This window comes from Bufo gargarizans, chromosome 3, assembly GCF_014858855.1.
Source record: "Bufo gargarizans isolate SCDJY-AF-19 chromosome 3, ASM1485885v1, whole genome shotgun sequence".
Lineage (NCBI taxonomy): Eukaryota > Metazoa > Chordata > Amphibia > Anura > Bufonidae > Bufo > Bufo gargarizans.
Window position 1 is genome coordinate 89,648,485 of NC_058082.1, and position 24,926 is coordinate 89,673,410.

General features: G+C 43.9%; 1 protein-coding gene across 1 annotated transcript in view; it reads right to left on the reverse strand.

Moving 5' to 3' along the window:
- Nucleotides 1–1,888: 1,888 nt before the first annotated feature.
- Nucleotides 1,889–24,926, reverse strand: part of RNF17 (ring finger protein 17) — a 229,934-nt gene continuing 206,896 nt past the window's right edge. Inside the window, exons 28-34 of the mRNA XM_044288148.1 lie at nucleotides 24,437–24,493; nucleotides 14,200–14,316; nucleotides 13,256–13,397; nucleotides 13,040–13,175; nucleotides 5,376–5,565; nucleotides 3,360–3,470; nucleotides 1,889–2,063 (exon numbers count right to left, since the gene is read on the reverse strand). Coding sequence (XP_044144083.1) covers nucleotides 3,372–3,470; nucleotides 5,376–5,565; nucleotides 13,040–13,175; nucleotides 13,256–13,397; nucleotides 14,200–14,316; nucleotides 24,437–24,493 — 741 coding nt within the window. The 3' untranslated portion in view covers nucleotides 1,889–2,063; nucleotides 3,360–3,371. The remainder of the gene's footprint in view (nucleotides 2,064–3,359; nucleotides 3,471–5,375; nucleotides 5,566–13,039; nucleotides 13,176–13,255; nucleotides 13,398–14,199; nucleotides 14,317–24,436; nucleotides 24,494–24,926) is intronic.

Sequence of the window (24,926 nt, forward strand, 5' to 3'; positions counted from 1 at the left end):
GGTCCTCCTGAACCCGGAAGGTGTCCCTTATCGCCGAAATCAGGCTATCCACCATGGAAGCAATCTGAGAAGAGTGCTCCAGGTCCATATCCGCATCCGAATCCCCAAGCTCGCCCTCAGACAGTGCGTCGCCTAACAGGGAGGACGCCTGTGACTGGGATCCAGGAGTAGGGGGGGATGCTGAGGCGTCAGAGGAGGAACGGTTGCCTGCTCTGGGGCGCTTGCTAGGAGGTCTGCCTCTGGTTTGCGTGCAATGCGGTTGCGCGGATTGCACCGGTGGTGATTTCTCCACTAACCGACCCAGCAATGAAAGGGTGGAATGGGATATCTTAGAGAGGTCCTCCACTGCCCGTGACAGAGACCTAGCCCAGTCTGGTTCCCCCTGAACAGGACGATCTAAGGCTTCTGTGGGCTGCAGTGGTCTGGGGGGATTGCTCTGCGCAGGCTTCTGACAAGCCGAGCACAGTGATAGTGACTGGCCCCGAGGGAATTTAGCTGAACACACGGAACAGGCATAGTAAGTAGTCCTACAAGTTGTCTGAGGGGGGTCAGTGGCCGGGTCAGACATGGTGTCAAATCTCCTGCTGGACGGGGTATCTATCTCCTACCAGAACGGAGCGATAGCCACGGTCCTGTGTCCACCACGCTGCGCCGGGAGGAAGAGGAAGTTTCAGCAGGGCGGGATAATAAGCCCCGCCCCCTTAAGCCCGGGAGCGGCAGACTAATTGAGGGAATCTAGCGCCGCCCACCCCTGTGCACGTGACCGCAGCCGCGGCCAGCGTGCCTAATGTACCCGGCTAATATGCCCGCCCGCAGAGAGAGAGACAGTCCCCAACCCGGCCGTGCGGCTAACGAGGATCGCGGCGCCCCGCCGATGGATCAACTGCCCTGCGCAAATCCAAGTGCCGGCTGCGATCGCACTGAACCAGTGCTGTGTGCGATGCAGCGGCGAGGAAAGGAAGGAGACGGGGCGGGCGTCGGTCGAGTCCGATGCAGACAAGGTGCCGGCGGACGCGGACACGCGGGGGGGGGGGAAGGATTATGGACGGGCGGGAAGGGGGCCCTGGTGCTGTGGGATGTCCGGCTTATCGGACGGCCTGGGGGAAAGTGACCGCTGACTGAGAGGGGGAGACACTCACCTGTCTTCATCTGTGGTCTTCACCCTCAGATGCATCACCAGCAGGACCACCCTACAACCGCTGGCACCAGGCGACAGGGGTCCGGGCAGAAGAGGGCTGAAGAGAGGGTGGTCCTGTAGCTGGGGGGAAGCAGGGGAGCGAGGCTGCCCTGGTCCGCTTTTCCTTCTTGGGGTGGCAAGGCGGTGAACAAGGTACACCGGCCAGCCTCCCGGGGATGCAGGGACGCAAGCGACTCTGGATCCCCAACCGGATTCTGGAAAAAAATAAAAATGAAAAAACAAAAAATTATAACGCCACCCTGCAAAGCAGGGAGGTCTGCCTCCTACGACACTAAGCTAAAAACTGATATGCTCTCTCCAGGCTGGAGGGGGTATAGCCTGCAGGGGAGGAGCAAACAGCTTTCAGCCTAGTGTCGCCTCCTAGTGGCAGCAGCAAGCTATACCCATGGTCCTGTGTCCCCCAATGATATGAGCGAGAAAACTGCTTTCTCATCTACAGCAGCTTGCAGATGACCATACAGAAAGAGCTATAGACAAACTATACTTTGCATGTAATTTCTTTTCTCTCTTTTTCAATTTTAGTGATCCTTTAAATTATATTTGTTTGAATGAACTATGACACTGGACACAGCACTACGGATGAGCCGTTTCTAATTGTGGCCAACACCTATACATGGTATTACACATTAAAAGCCCTAATGTGATTGATGCAAGATACTCAATGAAACATAGCAACTTTCTTTAATTGGGATCGACATACTTTAATATTAATGGCGTGCCAAAAAAAAAAAAGCGCACAACTTTAATTTGCACATGTAACAAAAACTCTACTGCCACTTTGCAGTTGCTCAGCAAACATGTAGAACGGATGATACAATAACCCATAAACTAAGGAAACTTCTCACTGGGAAAGACAGATGGTTACCTGGAAGGAAAAAGAAACATTAAAACGTAAAAGATTTATTGAATTAAAAATAAATCATATACCAGTTTACACTTTTAATATCGAGGTCTCAGAACTGGTTCAAGGACTGGGAAGCCTTGGAACTTTAGTAGCTGTTGTGCAGAGCCGCGGCCCAGAAGTTCGGACCGCAAAAAAAAAAAAACGTCCGTGTGCATGAGGAGGTAAAAAGCAGGGTGTTTCAAAAAGACTGACCCGATTTCAAAGCAGTATATTGCTTGATGGCAACGAGTTGCGATTACCCAAAAAGTTACAAACAGTTTTAGGAGTTATCAAATTTTATATCTTCTCACGTGTTCCTCTAAAGTACTGGTTGCCCTGTGCTCTTCCTCTTCCAAACCACCCGCTTCCTCAAATTGTCTGTGCCAACAAAGAATGCTCTTTGGCACTGGCAGAACAATGCCGAAATCCCACTGAAACGCACACTGCACCGCAATTGTGGATTCAGTGTTGCTGAACTGCAGAATGCCTTGTGCTGTGGGATCACCAATGCCATCTTGCATAAGCAATTTCAAATCAGGCCCATCTTTTTCAAACACCCTGTATTTATAAGCCCGCTGTGCAATCTCTGTTTGCTGTATTCACAGTTACTGATCAGGGCCCCTTTACACTGGCTACATTCATTTTCACGCCGCTGGGGGCTGTATGGTGATGGACTTCGTAAGATAATTCGTCCTTATATAGTTTCCCTTTTTGGGTGCTACATGACAGATGCGATCACCTGCTGAATGGGCACTTTTACAAAGGGCAATTATTGGGGTCAAGCGTTCCCAGTAACTGGCCTGTGAAAACCTACACACTTCATTTTAACAGCAGTGACTGTTTCACATTATATTTCCATGATGCGAGTAATCGAACATAAGATCCGCATACATTTCTGTGCGGATTTCTGTGCGTTTCTGCACATATCGCAGCAAAATCTGCAATTTCTAAACACGGAGTAGAAGTGGTTTTACCGTAGATCTCACCCTTCATTGGAAAAGTGTGAAATCCAAAGCTAAAACTGCAAAAATAGGCAGGTCAGTTTCCGCACAAAAAAAAAAATCTGCAAAGTTTACACGAGATTTGTGCAATTTCATACACTACGCTGGTACTGTAATACACTGACATTTTTCCACACGGGAATCAGCACGGATTAAAAAACGTGCATATTCCGCAACATGTGCAGGCGGCCTAAAGGGAAGCTTTCCTGCAAGAGTTCAAGAGCTATAAAACAAATTCATTGAATGTTTAAGTACTCATTGGAAACAAAAACCATACCTTCATACACACTCAAATCTCATCTACATCTGCCAGTCCCATGGTGATCAGTGGCTTGTGCACCAATTGCTGATTGTCGTCGTACAAGAAGACTGTATTTTCTGTCCCGGCCTAGGAAAGGAAGGGTTGTTTTAAGTCAATCATGTTTATGCATATTGGCTCTCAAGAGGTAGCAATTTTTATTTTATTTTTCTCTTATACCTGTCATAACTTTTTATTATTTTTCCCCTAACATATCAGCCCGTTTTTTATGAGTTGTATTTTTAATGGTACCATTTTGAGGTACATAAATGCGGCCGATTTAGGCTTCTTTCAGACGAGCGTGTCCTGTGTGGAAATCACGCTCTGTGTGAACGGGATTCCTCGCTATGGATACTGCTGGTTTCACAGGATCGCACAGCATTATACTGATTTATAATGCTGTGTGTCTCTGCATGATCTTGCTTCTACAGAATTATGCTCACAACATTATGTCAGTATAATTCAGTAGATACAGGTCATACAGAGACACAAATGGATCCGCATTTTTGCGGACAGCATACGGCCAGCTGAATGAGCCCTTATGCTGTGTGATCCTGTGAAACCAGCAGTGTCCATAACAAGAAATCTTGCTCCCACACAGAGCGTGTTTTCCTGCACTAGACATGGTCTTCTTAAAGAGGCCTTACTATTGTGATTCAACCCGGACCTTGAAATAAAATGTAGAAAAATTTGGCAGACCTATTTATAAAATCACTTGTGGCAAAAAAATTCCACTGTGATTCGGAAGGGATAATGTAAAAAAAAACCACCATGCACAAAAAAAATTGTACTACAATTTTGGTGAAAAGTTGACTAACCAATAGGAGGTGTAAAGTTAGACATAATATGTAGCCTTGCGCCAGATCATGCGTGTGCCCCTGATAAATTTGGTGGACCTTTAGATTGCATGAGTATCTTCTCTACCTTTTAGGCAGGATTAGTAAATCTGCCCCAATGTATTGAAGAAAGCATTTTTGGGGTGGGCTGGGGTCGTTCTTGCGACAATCACCATGTGGTATAAATGACATGTTAACTTTTTGCTGCGGGTCAATACAGTTATCAGGATACCAAATTTATATTGTTTTTATGTTTTAACAATTTAACATTATAAAACATTAAAAAAAATATGTTTTTAGCTCCTTATTCAGAGAGCCGTATCATTTATTTAATTATTTTCTGTCCAAAGCTGTGTAAAGGCTTTTTTTTTTTTTCCCCCGGGATAAGTTAAACCTTTTCATTATTACGATTTTGGGGTACGTACAGATTTTTTATTGCTTTCTATTACTTTATTTGGGAAGCGAAATGAAAAAAAGCATTTCTATTTATTTTTTTGTCAAGTTTATTTCACCATGAGGGTTAAACAAATATTTTTTTTATAGTTCATGTTACTGGTGCGATACCATGTGAATATTTGTTTCCACATAAATCATTTTTGTTGGGGGCGGGGAGATTTATGCATTTAAAAAAAATTAAAAATTCAGTCCCAGAAAAGTAAGCATGATTGCTGATATATGAAATATGCAGTGCAATATTTCTCAACATAAAAGGGGAACGGACTGCCTCCGTCTCCCATCGGCACCCCGCAAATGCGATCACAGGGTGCCGATGTGTGCAAAGGCTGGCTGGGGTCTGATGGAGATGAAAACATCCGGTGACGGGGGTAGAAGCCAATAGCAGGCTGTGACAGGGACGAGCCTCCCTAGCATCACCTGCGATGCTAGTCCCGGCCTGCTATTGGCGTGTGGCGGCCATGTGGGCCGACAGAAGCGATGCGGGTGCCGGGGAGCAAGGTAAGTGCAACCAGTGTGAAGGGCCCGTGCAGGAAGGGAGGCATTTTAGCAGTTGGATAACCCCTTTAAGATGCTAAATCTATATATGGGAATTTGGAAATATGTAATACATAAACAAAGCTCCATCAGCTTTAAAGACATATCAAGACAAAAGTTAATAACTGGCAATTTATATATAACACACTGAAGTGTAAAATGCTCTCACGCGACATGCTGCAGAGAGTGTCTTTCCTCCCACTATGTCCACCATTTCAATCAATGCTTTGCAACTCCACTCTGGGCAATACTGAAGTCTCCGGATTTCAAAGTCTTCTTTTGGAGCCTTAAATCCAGCCAGTCCAACTTTGATAGCTTTTGCCGGGTACTGGATAAGTATAGCGGGAAGCTGAAATAAACTAGAAAAAAAACAGGAGGGGACGGATGAAGTTCTGCATGTTTACTGGCGTTAAAAAGTTTAAAATTTTGGCACAAAGATGTGTGACTTTCTCATTTTACACCGTCCTTATGAAAACTTGGCTCTTTTTTCCAACCTTTAAAAAAAAAAAAAAAAAAGGAGGATGCATTCACACTCAGGTACAGGTCAGTAAAAACTTGATTTTTCTACTTACTGTAAAATATTTTTCTATTTCGTTCATTGGGGGGACACAGTCTTGACCTTGGGTATAGCTATTGCCACTAGGAGGCCACACTAAGCAAAAAAAGTGTTAGCTCCTCCTCTAAGCTATACCCCTCCTGCAGACACTGAGCAGGAGCAGCCAGGAGAAGCCAACAGCAAATAATAAAAAGGAAGAAAACCAGAGATGGGTCATCCTGAAGAACCCATCTAGGAGAATCAGTAATGCACATACAGGGTGGGAGCTGTGTCCCTCAATGAACGGTAGAGAAACTGATTTTACGGTAAGTACAAAAATCTAGTTTTCTTATCCGTATCATTGGTGGACACAGTCTTGACCTTGGGACGTACCAGAGCAGTCTCCGGGGTGGGTCATAAATGAAGAACCATCCTGCCAATCCGAGGACCACTTTCTGCAAAACTCTACGTCCCAGAGAAGTGTCAGAAGATGCAAAGGTGTGCACTCTGTAAAAGTGTGCCCAGACTACCAGGCAGCCGCCCTGCAACCCTGAAGGGCTGAAGCCCCATGATGTACTGCCCAACCATTGCCCGAGCAAAATGAGCAGTAACCTGGAAGGGTGGAGCCCATCCACTGATGCGGTACGCTTCCACAATAGCCAAACAAATCCATCGGGAAATGGAAACTTTGGAGACAGCCAGCCCTCGTTTTGGTCCCTCCGGAATGCCGAATAATCCGTCTGTCGGAAAAAGATAAATGCGAATCCAAACCAGATGCCCGCTGATGATGAAGGGCGACCGAGAGGTAAGAGCAGCTAGATCCGACACCCTACAGATGGAAAAGTGCCAACAAAAAGGCCACCTTGCAGGACAGGAAGCGAAGAGACACCTGCTGCAAAGGTTCAGTGAGAGGACTGGAGAGCGCTGAGCAGGAGATTAAGGCCCCAAGAGGGCCCACCCTGCAGAAAGGTCCGAACCGCAGAAAGGGAAGCCAAATTCCGCTGAAAAAAAATGTCTTCTACATATCAAGGGCCAAAGAACTGCAGATGTGACAAAACTTGTCCGTCATGGGAGAGGAAGTAGGTATGCCTGAAGGCAGAGGCCCCACACACCATACCGGACTGCCAAAAGAGAAGAACACTCCAGCGGGACCATGACAAACAAGTCAGGGCTAGAGAACCTGGACTAACACCACCCGTGCAGGCATCCCACAGCAGAAAGGGGGCATACGAGCCCCCAATGGCTATGAAAACTAGCCAAGCAAGCAGTAACACTATGTGGAGAAAGTGCAACTACTCGCCCTGCGAAAGGGGAGAAGTAGAAGAGGCTGATGCGGCTCAGTAGGGAACCAGCATCTAGGGGTGACAACAAGGACAGTGGGAGCCATGCAAACAATACACATATGCAAAATGAATAAGTGCATACCCAAAACACATGGAGGCAACGCTGATGCTGTCACTGTAGTAGAAGGTAGAGGCATTGCACTACATGTGAAGGCTTGAAGCCCGCGCCCTAGAAATCGTCAGGTTATACAATGCACCAAAAGCCGTACTAATACCCACGAGAAGTGAGCAAACCCATACATATAAGACCTGGAGGATCTATCGCACCCGGTGATGGCAGAACATGAGCACAGTGCCACCTGTGATAAGGAAATGTAGCTACAATCACAGCTACAACTAGCGAGACTGTTCCACCCCTAGAAGGGGGACGATGAACACAAATACTCCCCCTGGAACGGAGTCCCACAGTAGGGGCACGGAACAAGAGTAGCCATTAAATCTATGGCCAGTGCAAGGCTGCCTCATAGGGGGGAGGCCATAGCCAAACTATGGTTTTCAGGACCGGAGGAGAGGATCCCCTTGAGAATGAGGCCAAACAGCAGTAAACACCCAGAATATGGTGCTTGAGAGGGAAGGAAACTGACAAGCAGCGCATCTGTTCCACCTACTGACAGAGAATGGATGTCGATTGTGTTGAGTCCACAGCCTAAGACAGGCAGAAAATGTGATAGAGCATCACTCCGCTGACTGAAGAGGGAAACCCGACACAATGTACCGGGTCCACTGGTAGTGTAAGCACTACTGGTTGTACAACTACTCCACCAATAGAAGGAGGGTAATGCTACCCGATCTACAGTATGCAATTGTGACGCCACTAATCCACCTATAGAAGAGGTAAAACCGAAAGGACAGATGACAACCAGTATTAGTGCAATTACTCTGCCTGCGGAGGGGGTACTGCAACAGGACGTATGGTATCCAGCGGAAGTGCAGTTACCTGCCCAATGAAGGAGGGTTATGGGATAGTCTGTATAGGAACCAGTGGTAGAGCAACCACTATACAAAGAGGTTAATACCACAAAACGTACAGTATACAGAGTAAGTGCAAATACTCCTATTACGGAAGAAGAGAAATGCTAGCGGAAGCATAGGATCCAGTGATCGCGCAACTACTCCGCCACGGAAGGAGGGTAATGCTACAGGACTTCTGGTATCCAGTGGTGGTGTAGATAGTCCACCTATGGAAGGAGAACAATGCTACCTGATGGACAGGAGCCCACGGAAGGTGCCAATACTCTGCCTAACAAATGTGCAAACACTCCGTCCTTTAAAAAAGGAGGGTAATGCTACCAGCCGAACGGCACCCAATGGAATTGCAATTATTCCGCCCGTGGGAGGAGGGTAAAGCTACCGGCTGCACCGTGTCCAGAGTTAGTGGCACTACTCCCCGCCTATGGAAAGAGAATAATGGAACGGACTGTACTGTATCCATGGAAGTGCTATAACCCTGTCTATGGAAGAAGGGTAATGGTACAGGCTATACAGTACCCAATGGAAGGGCAAGTACTCCGCCTAAGAAGGAAGTGTAATGCTACCGACTGTACAGTATCCAGTGCAAATGTAATTACTCTGCCTATGAAAGGAGGTAATGCTACAGGTAGTATAGCATCGAGTCTAAGTGCAATTACTCCGCATCTGGAAGTAGAGTAATGCTATAAGCTGCCCAGTATCAAGTGCAAATGCAGTTACTCCGCCTTTTATGGAAGGAGGGTAATGCTACAGGCTGCACGGTATCCAGAGCACATGCAATTACTCCGCCTATGGAAGGAGGGTATGCTACGATGTAACTACTCCACCTATAGAAAGAGAGCAAGCTACAGGGAGTGTGGTATCCAGCGGTAGAGCCAGGAATCTGCTTACGCTATAGGACGTATGTATCCAGCAGTAGGGAAAATAAATTCTGCCTACAGAATGGCATGGGAACTAGGTTCAGACAGACCAAATAGCTCCAAGGGTTAATATATAAATATATAGACATATATATATAGCTCAATTCTAACCAAACAGACCTAAGGGAGCTGCACCCACATCCATCTGTACTAATAACCAGCACAAGCCTCAGCAGAGAGCCCAGAGGCACTTTCCTCAGCACAGTAGCACTGAGGCAAGTAAGGGGTTAAGCAGAAGGCAGGGGCGGAGCTTATTGGCAGCTGGTGGGGCTAGAGCAATTACTACACCAGGTTGGACTCTCATCAACACATCCTGCCTAGCTTCCAAATGCACATGCAGGTTAATCACCAGATACTAGGGTATTATTCTTTAGGAAACAACCTAATAACACACTGAGCTATTAGAGAAAGTCTGGGAATAGGCAGAATATCCCCCATGGAGGCCTGCTTATCTCCACCTGAGGCCTCCATTTCGGCAGGTGGGATAAGCAGATGGGATAATGATAGGTCATTGATATTAGGTGCTTGAAAAACCCCTTTAAATGCAAGCTGCAGAAGACACACTATTGTATCATATCTGTAAAAGTTCATGTAATAAAGAATGTATTCAAAGGAGCCCATAAAGGGAAACTGTCACCAGCGACCTCCCTGTTCAGCTGTTTGCACCGACACATTGCTGAGGTTCACCTGATTAAAACGCGGTTTTCCTTTTGTTGATCCGAGGCGGCATTACCGAGTTATGATAGTTCTTCTCAATATGCAAATTAAAGGGAGTCTTTCACCTAAAATGACCATTATACACCCCAAACATGATGATATCCATTACATTCCCCATTTTATAATCTTACCTTTCATATTGCTGTCCGTCGCCTATTCGCTCTTAAAAACACTTTTATTCCATATGCTAATCCGGTTCTGAAGGTGCCCAGGGGCGGCGTTTATGCGGCCGGTGCCCAGCCTCCATGGCGCTGTTCAAATCTAACCCCTCCCCTTTCACCCCTCTGGCCCGCCCTCGGTTCTTCAGAAACCATCCTCCAGTCAATGACCAATCCGGCGCCTGCGCCCTCCATTACTCACTAGGGCAGAGGCAGCAGAGCGTTTAATGCGCATGCGCCGGCCCGTACATCCCGATCTAGCCGGCGGAAGTAAACTGCCAAAATATCGGGATGTACGGGCCGGCGCATGCGCATTAAACGCTCTGCTGCCTCTGCCCTAGTGAGTAATGGAGTGCGCAGGCGCCGGATTTGTCATTGACTGGAGGATGGTATCTGAAGAACCGAGGGCGGGCCAGAGGGGTGAAAGGGGAGGGGTTTGATTTGAACAGCGCCGTGGAGCCTGGGCACCGGCCGCATAAACGCCGCCCCTGGGCACCTTCAGAACCTGATTAGCATATGGAATAAAAGAGCGAATAGGCGACGGACAGCAATATGAAAGGTAAGATTATAAAATGGGGAATGTAATGGATATCATCATGTTTGGGGTGTATAATGGTCATTTTAGGTGAAAGACTCCCTTTAAGCCTTTGGTGCAACGAGTCTCATCATTGCTCTTGTTGCACCCAAGCTCCAGTCCTTTCTGTGGTCAGCCCCCTCCCTCACTGCTTTGACTGACAGGGCCAGGCAGTGGTGGGGGCAAAACAGGCAGGGAGGGGCTGGGCACAGAAAGGAGGAGCTTGGCTGCAACAAGAGCAATGGTGACACCCTCATTGCACCAAAGGCCTACTAAATCTGGAACTGAGCCTCGGATCAACTAAAAACAAAGTTTTACTAGGTCTATGCAAACAGTTTGCTGGTGACAGATTCCCCTCAAGTCAACTAAGGTAAACTTTAACTGCACAGACAATTATCTCAAGTGTAATAATAGAGCCTTGCTTTTGATCACTATTTGCTAAAATATATTAAAGAGGACCGGTCACCAATAAATGCTGTGCAATCTGCAGGTAGCATGCTATAGATGAGGCGGAGATTAATATATAGTCTTATGGAAAAATATTCAGTAAATCTTGTAATTTATACATTTATATCTCTGTTTTTAGTCCATGGGGGGGAAGGGCGGCTTTATCAGTGACTGATAGATTTCTCTGTTTAAAGGGTTTTTCCATGATTGATGTAAAAGATTAAATTGAGACATCATATAGTACATGGCAAGACCTTTCTAACGCTACTTTCACACTGGCATTTTGGCTTTCCGTATGTGAGATCCGTTCAGGCCTCTCACACGCGGTCCAAAACTGACCAGTTTTGCCCTAATGCATTCTAAATGGAAAAGGATCCGCTCCAAATACATCAGTTTGCCTCCGTTCCGTCTCCATTCCGCTCTGGAGGCTGCCTGCAGCGTTTTGGTGTCCGTCTGACGAAACCCAGCCAAACGGATCCGTCCTGCCACACAATGTAAGTCAATGGGAACGGATCAGTTTTCTCTGAAACAATCTGGCACAATAGAAAACGGATCCGTCCACCATTGAATTTTAAATGGTGTTCAAGACTGATCCGTCTTGGCTATGTTACAGATAATACAAACGGATCCGTTCTGAACGGATGCATGCGGTTGTATTATCTGAACGGATCCGCACCAAACGCGAGTGTGAAAGTAGCATAACAAAGCTAGAACCAGCCCTAGCTGGATCCAGAGACATCCCCATTCACTGCTCCAACGGCTCTTGTTAGATTCTCTTCAGGCTGGCAGCTGAGGGGGGGTGTCCCCTTTCTGCTGCAGCTCTTTCCCTGTAAATGTCACAGCTTCTAACAGAAGATATGGCTGGTGTCAGTTGAAGATCTAAACAGAGTGTGCGACCACCTCAGTGAGGTGGACAAAATATAAGGAAAAGAACAAACAGCAGGTGGCGCTAGACAGATTTTATTGAACTCACTGGCTATACAAAATGTTTAATTACATGCAATTGCAAAACTATTCAGATCCAGGGGCTGGTGTGAAAAATGTAGAATATGCTTCATGACACAACTCATTTAAGTGTGTATACAGAGATAGCTGTCAGTCACCAATAGCTGTACATGGCGATGGACCTAAAGGGGTTAAGCCTCGATTGGTGTATAAAATTAACATCATATAGTACATGACAGTCTTTCTTACAAAGCTAGAACCAGCCCTTTACCTCACATGGGTCCAGAGATCTCCACATTCATTGCTTCAACTGCTGTGCTAGATTATGCTCAGGGGTGTGTCCTTTCTGCTGTAGCCCTTTCCCTGTCTGGCGCTATACAGACACATTTTTATTGAAAAGCTCAGTGGCTATACTACATTTTTAATTAACGCAAACTAACTAGACCTAAAAATGGGTCACATTAAATATTAAAGGGGTTATCCAACCCCTTTATAATTCCCACCAAAATGCCCGGGCCTCTCATATAGATTATACTTGCTCCCCAGCACTTGCATCGCTCCCGATACCCGCACGGCCACCGCTGTATGAAAGGCTCTGGACGTTTCGATCCGCGCGACAGGGAGATTCAGCGGTGCGGGCATCAGGAGCGACGTGGGTGCCAGGGAGCAAGGTAAGTATAAACAGTGTGAGGGGCCAGGGCATTAACCCCTTTGAACACATAAAAATCCCATAAAAAATGGGTTCAAACCAAGTCATAGACCAATATCACTAAAAATATCCTTTATTTGATAATATTCAAAAGTCATACATAAAAGCATGTGAAGGAATCCACATAACAGTGGTGAAAAATAGTAAGAGACAAAAAGTGGCTTGATAAAGGAACAACTATCCCCACCAGTGTCCCTCACTCAACGAACGTGTTTCGCAAATGTGCTTCGTCAGGGGAATGTGTTACAGGATATGAATACTGCGGCTGTACTATTTTGATTTCCCATTGATTGTCCCTCTTACCATTTTAAATTTATAAATAACAAGTTTTACAGATCCCCCACAAAACTATATATTCATCTTCTGTACTATAACATGCTGTTCTAAAGTGCATTGTATTTCGTGGTGACAAGTCCTTCTTAAGAGGATGTATTATACTGATAATACTGTCTATTGGGCCTTCAATATGTCTAAAATAATCTTATAGAATTTAAAAATGGATTCTTATTTTATTACCTGCTGGTATCCACCACCATTGTAGCTCCATAATCAACAAATTCCACTACACAGGAGACAGGGTCGTAAGATTTAATGGACTGTAATTTCCCTCTATGCAACAAACTGTCTGAGTAGGCAGCAAGGCATGGCATATCTGTAAAGAAAAGGAGAAAAATCAGCATTTTTCTAAGTAAACATCTGCGGCGGACAGGAACTATTACATTCACTCAGAACCTGTTCTAAAATCCGTCAAGTGTGACAATTCAGTCCTTTCAGAGTTGATTTTCTCAAGGATGGATTGAAGAGATTCCAAGACTCCATCACCACAGCCACTGATCTGGGATTTTCCACTTTCATTCTTAATACAAATGAAGCCCTGCAAAAAAAATTAAAAAAAATAATAATAATAATAATAATAATACAGAAAACATTCAATCTAACTAGCGCTGTATCTTAAAAAGTGGAGGACACCGTGTTATGGGGACCTGTGGAGGACACCGTGTTATGGGGACCTGTGGAGGACACCGTGTTATGGGGACCTGTGGAGGACACCGTGTTATGGGGACCTGTGGAGGACACCGTGTTATGGGGACCTGTGGAGGACACCGTGTTATGGGGACCTGTGGAGGACACCGTGTTATGGGGACCTGTGGAGGACACAGTGTTATGGGGACCTGTGGAGGACACAGTGTTATGGGGACCTGTGGAGGACACAGTGTTATGGGTACCTGTGGAGGACACAGTGTTATGGGGACCTGTGGAGGACACAGTGTTATGGGGACCTGTGGAGGACACAGTGTTATGGGGACCTGTGGAGGACACAGTGTTATGGGGACCTGTGGAGGACACAGTGTTATGGGGACCTGTGGAGGACACAGTGTTATGGGGACCTGTGGAGGACACAGTGTTATGGGGATCTGGGGAGGACTCTGTTATGGGGGGATCTGACCCCATAAAATTGGGCCCAAGTCATAGCAGCCATCACATATAAAGTGTATGCAGCAGCCCCTAGCAGTGCTGCTTTGCTAAACTTGCAGTAATCCCTTATCTGTCGCTCAGTCACGCTCTGGCCCCGCCCACTTCATTAATGCATTAATGGGCCTATATAAATATATATATATATATATATATATATATATATATATATATTTTTTTTTTTTTATATATATAGTACTTACAAGATTAGGTGTTTGTAAGTGAGTGACTACCACTTTAAAAAGTTCTCCTGTGCGAGGCAAAGATTCTGAAGAATATTTAGGCAATAAAGGTGTTTCCAAACCATTCAGAAGCAATTCCTAGAAAAAAGATGCAAACTATTAACTTTTTGAAAATTGTTCCAACCAATGTCATTGCATACCTGGATTTGACAGACTATGGCCCTTTCTAGAAATCTACTTAAAGGGATTGTCTTGAATCTTTTTTTCTTGAAAAGGTTACAATAAAAAGTTACCTTATCTTACCGGTCCTCCTGAAAATGACATTACTGTTTTGCATGAACTGTGTTTGGGCTGTGTGGCTGCAGAGATGGCGCATTTCTGAGGGCTCGCTCTTGGGCTACAATTGAGCTACAGCCACGATTGTAGTCTCGTTTGAAAGCAGATAATCTAAGCTTTAACCACTTAAGGACCACAGGTTTATACCCCCCTAGTGACCAGGCCTTTTTACGAAATCGGCACTTCACAACTTTAACGGTTTATTGCTCGGTCATGCAACTTGGCACCCAAATTAATTTTACCTCCTTTTCTTCTCACAAATACAGCTTTCTTTTGGTGGTATTTGATAGCTGCTGAGATTTTTTGTTTTTCTGATATTAATCAAAATAGACCGCAATTTTCTCAAAAAAAAGTGTATTTTTAACTTTCTCTGGTTAAATTGTTCAAATATAGCTACATTTCATTTCTATACAGGTTTGTGTCAGAATTTATTGTGCTACATGTCTTTGATTAAAAAAAAAAATCCAATAAGTGTATAGTTATTGGTTTGCGCAAAAGTTATAGCGTTTACAAACTATGGTACAAAAATGTGAATTTCCGCATTTTGAAGCAGCTCTGACTTTCTGAGCACCTGTCATGTTTCTTGAGGTGCTAGAATGCCAGGATAGTATAAATACCCCCCAAATGACCCCATTTTAGAAAGAAGACACCCCAAAGTATTCGCAGAGGGGCATGGTGAGCTCACGTATAACTACATTTTTTTACACAAGTTAGCGGAAAAAGACACTTTCTGAGGAATAAAAAAAAAAAATAAAGTTTCCATTTCTGCTAACTTCTGGGAAAAAAAAATAATAATCTCCCACGGGCTCACTTTGCCCCTCAGTAAATACCTTGGGGTGTCTACTTTCCAAAATGGGGTCATTTGTGGGGTGTGTTTACTGTTCTGGCATTTTGGGCGGGGCTAAATTGTGAGCAACCCTGTAAAGCCTAAAAAGTACTCGTTGGACTTTCGCCCCCTTTACGCACCTAGGCTGCAAAAAAGTGTCACACATGTGGTATCGCCGTACTCAGAAGTAGGGCAATGTGTTATGGGGTGTATTTTTACATATACCCATGCTGGGTGAGAGAAATATCAGTAAATTGACAACTTTGTATAAAAAAAATTAAAAAGTTGTCATTTACAGAGATATTTCTCACACACCGTATGGGCATATGTAAAAATACACCCCAAAACACATTGCCCGACTTCTTCTGAGTATGGGGAGACCACATGTGTGACACTTTTTTGCAGCCTAGGTGCGCAAAGGGGCCCAAATTCCAATGAGTACTTTTAGGATTTCACAGGGCATTTTGTACACATTTGGATTCCAAACTACTTCTCACGCTTTAGGGCACCTAAAATGCCAGGGCAGTATAAATACCACACAAGTGACCCCATTTTGGAAAGAAGACACCCCAAGGTATTCCGTGAGGGGCATGGCGAGTTCATAGAATAATTTTTTTTGTGGCACAAGTTAGCGGAATTTCTTTTTTTTCTTACAAAGTCTCATATTCCACTAACTTGTGACAAAAAAATAAAATTTTACATGAACTCGCCATACCCCTCACGGAATACCTTGGGGGGGAGGGGGGGTCTTCTTTCTAAAATGGGGTCACTTGTGGGGTATTTATACTGCCCTGGCATTTTAGGGGCCCTAAAGAGTGAGAAGTAGTTTGGAATCCAAATGCATAAAAATGTCCTGTGAAATCCTAAAAGTACTCATTGGAATTTGGGCCCCTTTGCGCACCTAGGCTGCAAAAAAAGTGTCACACATGTGGTAACACCGTACTCAGGAGAAGTAGGGCAATGTGTTTTGGGGTGTATTTTTACATATACCCATACTGTGTGTGAGAAATATCTCTGTAAATGACAACTTTTTCAATTTCTTTATACAAAGTTGTCAATTTACAGAGATATTTATCTCACCCAGCATGGGTATATGTAAAAAGACACCCCAAAACACATTGCCCTACTTCTCCTGAGTACAGCGATACCACATGAGTGACACTTTTTTGCAGCCGAGATGCGCAAAGGGGCCAAAAGTCCAACGAGTACCTTTTAGGAGGGCATTTTTAGGCGTTTTTTTTCTTCCAGACTTCTTCTCACGCTTTAGGGCCCCCTAAAATGCCAAGGCCGTATAAATACCCCACATGTGACCCCATTTTGGAAAGAAGACAACCCAAGGTATTCCGTGAGGGGCATGGCGAGTTCATAGATTTTTTTTAAGTTAGCGGAAATTGATTTATTTATTTTTAATCTCAAAAAATCTCCTTTTCCACTAACTTGAGACAAAAAGTTCAATCTTTCATGGACTCAATATGCCCCTCAGCGAATAACTTGGGGTGTCTTCTTTCCAAAAGGGGGTCATTTGTGGGGTGTTTGTACTGCCCTGGCATTTGAGGGTCTCCGCAATAATTACATGTATGGCCAGCAATAGGAGTTTCTGCTATTCTCATTAGGCCTCATGCACACGATCGTGGTTGTGGTTTGGATCCGCATCTGAGCCGCCGTTTTGGCGGCTCGGATGCGGACCCATTCATTTCAATAGGGCCACAAAAGATGCGGACAGCACTCCGTGTGCTGTCTGCGTCCGTGGCTCCGTTTCGCGGCCCCGCTAAAAAAATATAACATTTCCTATTCTTGTCCGCGCTTTGTGGGCAAGAATAGGCATTTAAATTGCCGGCGCCCATTCCGTTCCGCAAATTGCGGAAGGCAACACAGGTGCCTTCAGTTTTTTGCGGATCCGCGGACCGCAAAAAACGGCACGGTCGTGCGCATGAGGCCTTATACTGAGCATACGGGGCTGAAAGAAAAAATGAACGGCACAGATTTCTTCATTCGCATCGATCAATGTGGATGAAAAAAAATCTCTGCCAAAAAATGTGCAAAAAAAAAAAAAGAGGAGAAAGGACATAGGAGTGCTTGCGAAGTAAAGCTACGATCGCTAATAAAGATCCAGAAAGCTCAAAAGTGATCTTTATAGCGCCGCAGCAATTTTACTGTGTTTTTGCAGTGATCAGAAAAAAAATCAATTCTGTCACTGCGGTAGGGCGGACTGAACGCAAGTTTGCGCACAAGATCAGGCCTGATCGGGCGAACACTGTGTTTTTAGTAGAGCCTAAGGTGATCCTAATGTATTAATATAGATCTAATTGCGATCAGTCTTGATCACTTACAGATACTATATAGTACTACTAGTGCTGATTAGCGACAGCGATTACGCTAATCAGCGACTGCGATGGGCTGGGTGCTAACAAGTAGCTAACTACCTGGCGGTGATAAGGGACCCTTAGGCCCCATTCACACGTCCGCAATTCTGTTCCACATTTTGCGGAACGGAATTGGAGACCCATTCATTTCTATGGGGACAGACTTTGTCCCGCTCGGATCCGGAATTGCAAATCTGCACTTCCGGGTCCGCACTTCCGTTTCGCAAAAATATAATATACCTTTCTGATGCGATTTTTTAAACATGTACAGCCTTCCAGCGAATGATCAGCGCTGGCAGGCTGTAGTTCAACTTGTTTACTGTGCGATCCTTCACAGGAAATATCAGGTCTCACGAGATGACGCCAATAGGCGTCGCTGAGACCTGAGAGCGCTGCCGCCCGGACGCCTATCGGCGTTACAGTGGCTGCAAGCGATTAAGACAAGGCCAGAATTGCAGCTGCTATAAAAAGGAAAAAAATACAGAAAAAAGGTAACAATGCACTTAATAAAACAAATGCATGCATTACAGGGAGTGCAGAATTATTAGGCAAATGAGTATTTTGACCACATCATCCTCTTTATGCATGTTGTCTTACTCCAAGCTGTATTGGCTCGAAAGCCTACTACCAATTAAGCATATTAGGTGATGTGCATCTCTGTAATGAGAAGGGGTGTGGTCTAATGACATCAACACCCTATATCAGGTGTGCATAATTATTAGGCAACTTCCTGTCCTTTGGCAAAATGGGTCAAAAGAAGGACTTGACAGGCTCAGAAAAGTCAAAAATAGTGAGATATCTTGCAGAGGGATGCAGCACTCTTAAAATTGCAAAGCTTTTGAAGCGTGATCATCGAACAATCAAGCGTTTCATTCAAAATAGTCAACAGGGTCGCAAGAAGCGTGTGGAAAAACCAAGGCGCAAAATAACTGCCCATGAACTGAGAAAAGTCAAGCGTGCAGCTGCCAAGATGCCACTTGCCACCAGTTTGGCCATATTTCAGAGCTGCAACATCACTGGAGTGCCCAAAAGCACAAGGTGTGCAATACTCAGAGACATGGCCAAGGTAAGAAAGGCTGAAAGACGACCACCACTGAACAAGACACACAAGCTGAAACGTCAAGACTGGGCCAAGAAATATCTCAAGACTGATTTTTCTAAGGTTTTATGGACTGATGAAATGAGAGTGAGTCTTGATGGGCCCGTGGCTGGATTGGTAAAGGGCAGAGAGTTCCAGTCCGACTCAGACGCCAGCAAGGTGGAGGTGGAGTACTGGTTTGGGCTGGTATCATCAAAGATGAGCTTGTGGGGCCCTTTCGGGTTGAGGATGGAGTCAAGCTCAACTCCCAGTCCTACTGCCAGTTTCTGGAAGACACCTTCTTCAAGCAGTGGTACAGGAAGAAGTCTGCATCCTTCAAGAAAAACATGATTTTCATGCAGGACAATGCTCCATCACACGCGTCCAAGTACTCCACAGCGTGGCTGGCAAGAAAGGGTATAAAAGAAGAAAATCTAATGACATGGCCTCCTTGTTCACCTGATCTGAACCCCATTGAGAACCTGTGGTCCATCATCAAATGTGAGATTTACAAGGAGGGAAAACAGTACACCTCTCTGAACAGTGTCTGGGAGGCTGTGGTTGCTGCTGCACGCAATGTTGATGGTGAACAGATCAAAACACTGACAGAATCCATGGATGGCAGGCTTTTGAGTGTCCTTGCAAAGAAAGGTGGCTATATTGGTCACTGATTTGTTTTGGTTTTGTTTTTGAATGTCAGAAATGTATATTTGTGAATGTTGAGATGTTATATTGGTTTCACTGGTAAAAATAAATAATTGAAATGGGTATACATTTGTTTTTTGTTAAGTTGCCTAATAATTATGCACAGTAATAGTCACCTGCACACACAGATATCCCCCTAAAATAGCTAAAACTAAAAACAAACTAAAAACTACTTCCAAAAATATTCAGCTTTGATATTAATGAGTTTTTTGGGTTCATTGAGAACATGGTTGTTGTTCAATAATAAAATTAATCCTCAAAAATACAACTTGCCTAATAATTCTGCACTCCCTGTATATATGGACCAAGCCCTCACTCTGATGTAATAAAATCTGAGACACTTAGCCAATATATTTTGATCAAAACACATCTGTGGCCGCCTACCAAGCACCGAGGTGGTACCAGGTCAGGCGGGTCCTACGCTAAACCTACCTAAGCCGTTGGGCTTCTATGTTCAGGAGCGCAGACACCGCACATATGGTGTGTGGCTCCTAGTCACCTCCATGTGCATCGAGGAACCAATGGGAGGAGGAGCAAGCACTCCTACATGTACCACCTAATCAAGGCGGTATATTGGATAGGAAGAGCAAAAGTGCAAAAGAATGCTACTCCCAAGATAAAATAGGAGCGCATTCACACTTGAAGGTGCCACTCCCTCAAGCATATACTACATAACTTTTTTTTTTTTTTACATCAGAATGAGGGCTTGGTCCATATATACAGACGTGGACAAAATTGTTGGTACCCTTTGGTCAATGAAAGAAAAAGTCACAATGGTCACAGAAATAACTTTAATCTGACAAAAGTAATAATAAATTAAAATTCTATAAATGTTAACCAATGAAAGTCAGACATTGTTTTTCAACCATGCTTCAACAGAATTATGTAAAAAAATAAACTCATGAAACAGGCATGGACAAAAATGATGGTACCCCTAGAAAACACAGAACATAATGTGACCAAAGGGACATGTTAATTCAAGGTGTGTCCACTAATTAGCATCACAGGTGTCTACAACCTTGTAATCAGCCATTGGGCCTATATATATGGCTCCAGGTAATCACTGTGTTGTTTGGTGATATGGTGTGTACCACACTCGACATGGACCAGAGGAAGCAAAGGAAAGAGCTGTCTCAAGAGATCAGAAAGAAAATTATAGACAAGCATGTTAAAGGTAAAGGCTATAAGACCATCTCCAAGCAACTAGATGTTCCTGTGAGTACAGTTGCACATATTATTCATAAGTTTAAGATCCATGGGACTGTAGCCAACCTCCCTGGACGTGGCCGCAGGAGGAAAATTGATGACAAATCTAAGAGACGGATAATCCGAATGGTAACAAAAGAGCCTAGAAAGACTTCTAAAGAGATTCAAGGTGAACTTCATGCTCAAGGAACATCAGTGTCAGATCGCACCATCCGTCGTTGTTTGAGCCAAAGTGGACTACATGGGAGACGACCAAGGAGGACACCATTGTTGAAAACGAATCATAAAAAAGCAAGACTGGAATATGCCAAACTACATGTTGACAAGCCACAAAGCTTCTGGGAGAATGTCCTGTGGACAGATGAGACAAAAATCGAAGTTTTTGCCAAGGCACATCAGCTGTATGTTCACAGACGAAAAAATGAAGCATATCAAGAAAAGAACACTGTCCCTACTGTGAAACATGGAGGAGGCTCTGTTATGTTCTGGGGCTGCTTTGCTGCGTCTGGCACAGGGTGTCTTGAATCTGTGCAGGGTACAATGAAATCTCAAGACTATCAAGGAATTCTAGAGAGAAATGTACTAGCCAGTGTCAGAAAGCTTGGTCTCAGTCGCAGGTCATGGGTCTTGCAACAGGACAATGACCCAAAACACACCGCTAAAAACACCCAAGAATGGCTAAGAGGAAAAAATTGGACTATTCTAAAGTGGCCTTCTATGAGCCCTGACCTCAATCCTATTGAGCATCTTTGGAAGGAGCTGAAACATGCAGTCTGGAAAAGGCACCCTTCAAACCGGACACAACTGGAGCAGTTTGCTCATGAGGAGTGGGCCAAAATACCTGCTGAGAGGTGCAGATGTCTCATTGACAGTTACAGGAAGCGTTTGATTGCAGTGATTGCCTCAAAAGGTTGCGCAACAAAATATTAAGTTAGGGGTACCATCATTTTTGTCCATGCCTGTTTCATGAGTTTATTTTTTTACATAATTCTGTTGAAGCATGGTTGAAAAACAATGTCTGACTTTCATTGGTTAACATTTATAGAATTTTAATTTATTATTACTTTTGTCAGATTAAAGTTATTTCTGTGACCATTGTGACTTTTTCTTTCATTGACCAAAGGGTACCAACAATTTTGTCCACGTCTGTAATGCTTGCATCTATTTTATTAAGTGCATTATTATCTTTTTTCTGTAATTTTTTTTCATGAACGTGGCCAGGGACATCCACCCATTTATCCATCGTATAGGATGTTTTTATCTTAGTTTTTTTCTGTAATTTTTCTGCTATAAAAATGATTTGTAAAGGCTGTATTTCCATTTTTATGAAAGTTAGCACTATACTCCTGGTCTTGTTTTAACCCCTTAACGCATAAAGCCATACATCTATGGCAATATGCATCCACAATTGTATAGAGTGGGCTGTTGCGTTGAGCTTGCTCCATTTGCAGCTGGTGCCGCCTGTATAATACAGCAGAAATTAAACAGGGTTAAGGGTATAACATACTGCGACATGTCTTGTACTGATAGTCAATAGTGGCACATTGCGACTGTGATGCGACAGTCGCACAAAAATACAACTTGGATGGATTTTTGTGCGACTGTCGCAGCAGTTGCAGTTCGACACCATTGACTATCACTACAAAAAATGTTGCGCTAGCCTAAAGGGGTTATCCAAGACTCAGACTTCACACACACAATAAATTTCATATATATATTATATATAATAAAAATAATGGCAGCAGCACCAACCTATATTTAAAGATGGGTGCTAGTTCCAAGGGGAAAAAGCTTGCCCAGAATATAAAAATAAATAAAAAGCAGAGCAGCACTCCAAATTTGTAGTCGAAAAAAAGAGGATGTGTTTATTCACCCATAAGTGACCTGACGTTTCGGCTCTAACATAAGCCTTTCTCAAGAAGGCTTCATGTTGGAGCAGAAACATTGCGTCACTTATGGGTGAATAAACACATCCTCTTTTTTTCGACTACAATTTGGAGTGCTGCTCTGTTTAGAACATTCTTAAAAAGAAGGAACGCACCGGTGAGCTCAGCAACACCAAAAGACCCGGAAGACCACGGAAAACAACTGTGGTGGATGACCGAAGAATTCTAGTTGGCCAGATCAAGACCACTCTCCAGGAGGTAGGTGTGTGTGTGTCAAAGTCAACAATCAAGAGAAGACTTCACCAGACTGAATACAGAGGGTTCTCCACAAGATGTAAACCATTAGTGAGCCTCAAAAACAGGAAGGCCAGATTATAGTTTGCCAAACGACATCTAAAAAAGCCTTCACAGTTCTGGAACAACATCCTATGGACAGATGAAACCAAGATCAACTTGTACCAGAGTGATGGGAAGACAAGAGTATGGAGAAGGAAAGGAACTGCTCATAATCCTAAGCATACCACCTCATCAGTGAAGCATGGTGGTGGTAGGGTCATGGCGTGGGCATGTATGGCTGCCAATGGAACTGGTTCTCTTGTATTTACTGATGATGTGACTGCTGACAAAAGCAGCAGGATAAATTCTGAAGTGTTTCGGGCAATATTATCTGCTCATATTCAGCCAAATGCTTCAGAACTCATTGGACGGCGCTTCACAGTGTATATGGACAATGACCCAAAGCAAACTGCAAAAGCAACCAAAGAGGTTTTTAGGGTAAATAAGTGAAATGTTATGCAATGGCCAAGTCAATCACCTGACCTGAATCTGATTGAGCATGCATTTCACTTGCTGAAGACAAAACTGAAGGGAAAATGCCCCAAGAACCAGCAGGAACTGAAGACAGTTGCAGTAGAGGCCTGGCAGAGCATCACCAGGGATGAAACCCCAGCGTCTGGTGATGTCTATGCATTCCAGACTTCAGGCTGTAATTGACTACAAAGATTTGCAACCAAGTATTAAAAAGTAAAAGTTTGATTTATGATTATTTTTATATCCCATTACTTTTGGTCCCTTAACAAGTGGGAGGCACATATGCAAACTGTTGTAATTCCTACACCGTTCACCTGATTTGGATAGAATTGTGTCAATGTCCCAATATTTATGGACCTAACTGTATATATATATATATATATATATATATATATATATATATATATATATATATAGTTAGTGATTGCCAGTTTGCAGTGTTCGCCTACTAACACATGCGATCTGCCATCTTTATTCCCAAGCCCGGCGATGCAGAGGTAAGTCCCGGTGACCGTGTTTCAGAGCAGCTCGCGGCGCAGGCACAGGTAAGGACTTACATCTGCATCGCCGGGCTTGGGAATAAAGATGGCAGATCGCATGTGTTAGTCGGCGAACACTGCAAACTGGCCATCACTGTATATATATATATATATATATATGTGTGTATATACACACAAACACACACTTCTTTTGTGGTTTACATGTACATCATTCACTATGTTGCATAAATAGAACTTGTTACTTTGATCTATGGGTCTGTACATTTATCCTGATGCCAAATGTGTATATTGTCTATGTACATTTCACAAGCCATAACTTGTGTTTTTACCTATTGATGTAGCCAAATGAAGATTTTTATTGCAGAATGAGTTATATTTTTCTAATACATGTAAATTATGGATTGCTAGAGTAGTCTGGGGGCCACAGTGCATCAATAATTATTTTCTATTGTGCTGAGAATGCATAATTAAAATGGATTCAATTGGTACATATATTTTTATACAGGTTCCCACAGCAGCCATGCACAAAATGAAAAGTCACCATTTACCTGAAAGTCAATTCGCCAAATTTTCTCATAAGAAATATCTGTAATGCAGTTTGTCTCCTGAAATAAAGACAAACATTAAAATATCTGAATGTTTCCACGCTACCTGCTGTTGACAAATCGAATTCTATGAGTGAAGGGTTTTAACAATTGCAAGAACAATCGTTCCTTCACCCCCCCCCCCATCACCCTTCATAATGGTAAAGTAAAATGAAAGCAAACACATTGCAGAGGTGATGCGTTTTGCAGACGGCAAAACAAAAACAAAACCAAAAAAAAGAAATGCATACAATGACCTCTGCACAGAGCATTCCTAGAAAACTCTCCAATAGACAACAGTGTGGTCCCTCCTGAGCATTGTATCTATGGCCTATAGTGGATGCTGTAAAGTATCTATCAATTGTGTTGGAGGGTTTGACCACTATGCAATAATTTGATTTTTTGTTACTCATCGTAAAATCCCTCTCGTCTAGTTCACTGGGGGACACAGCAA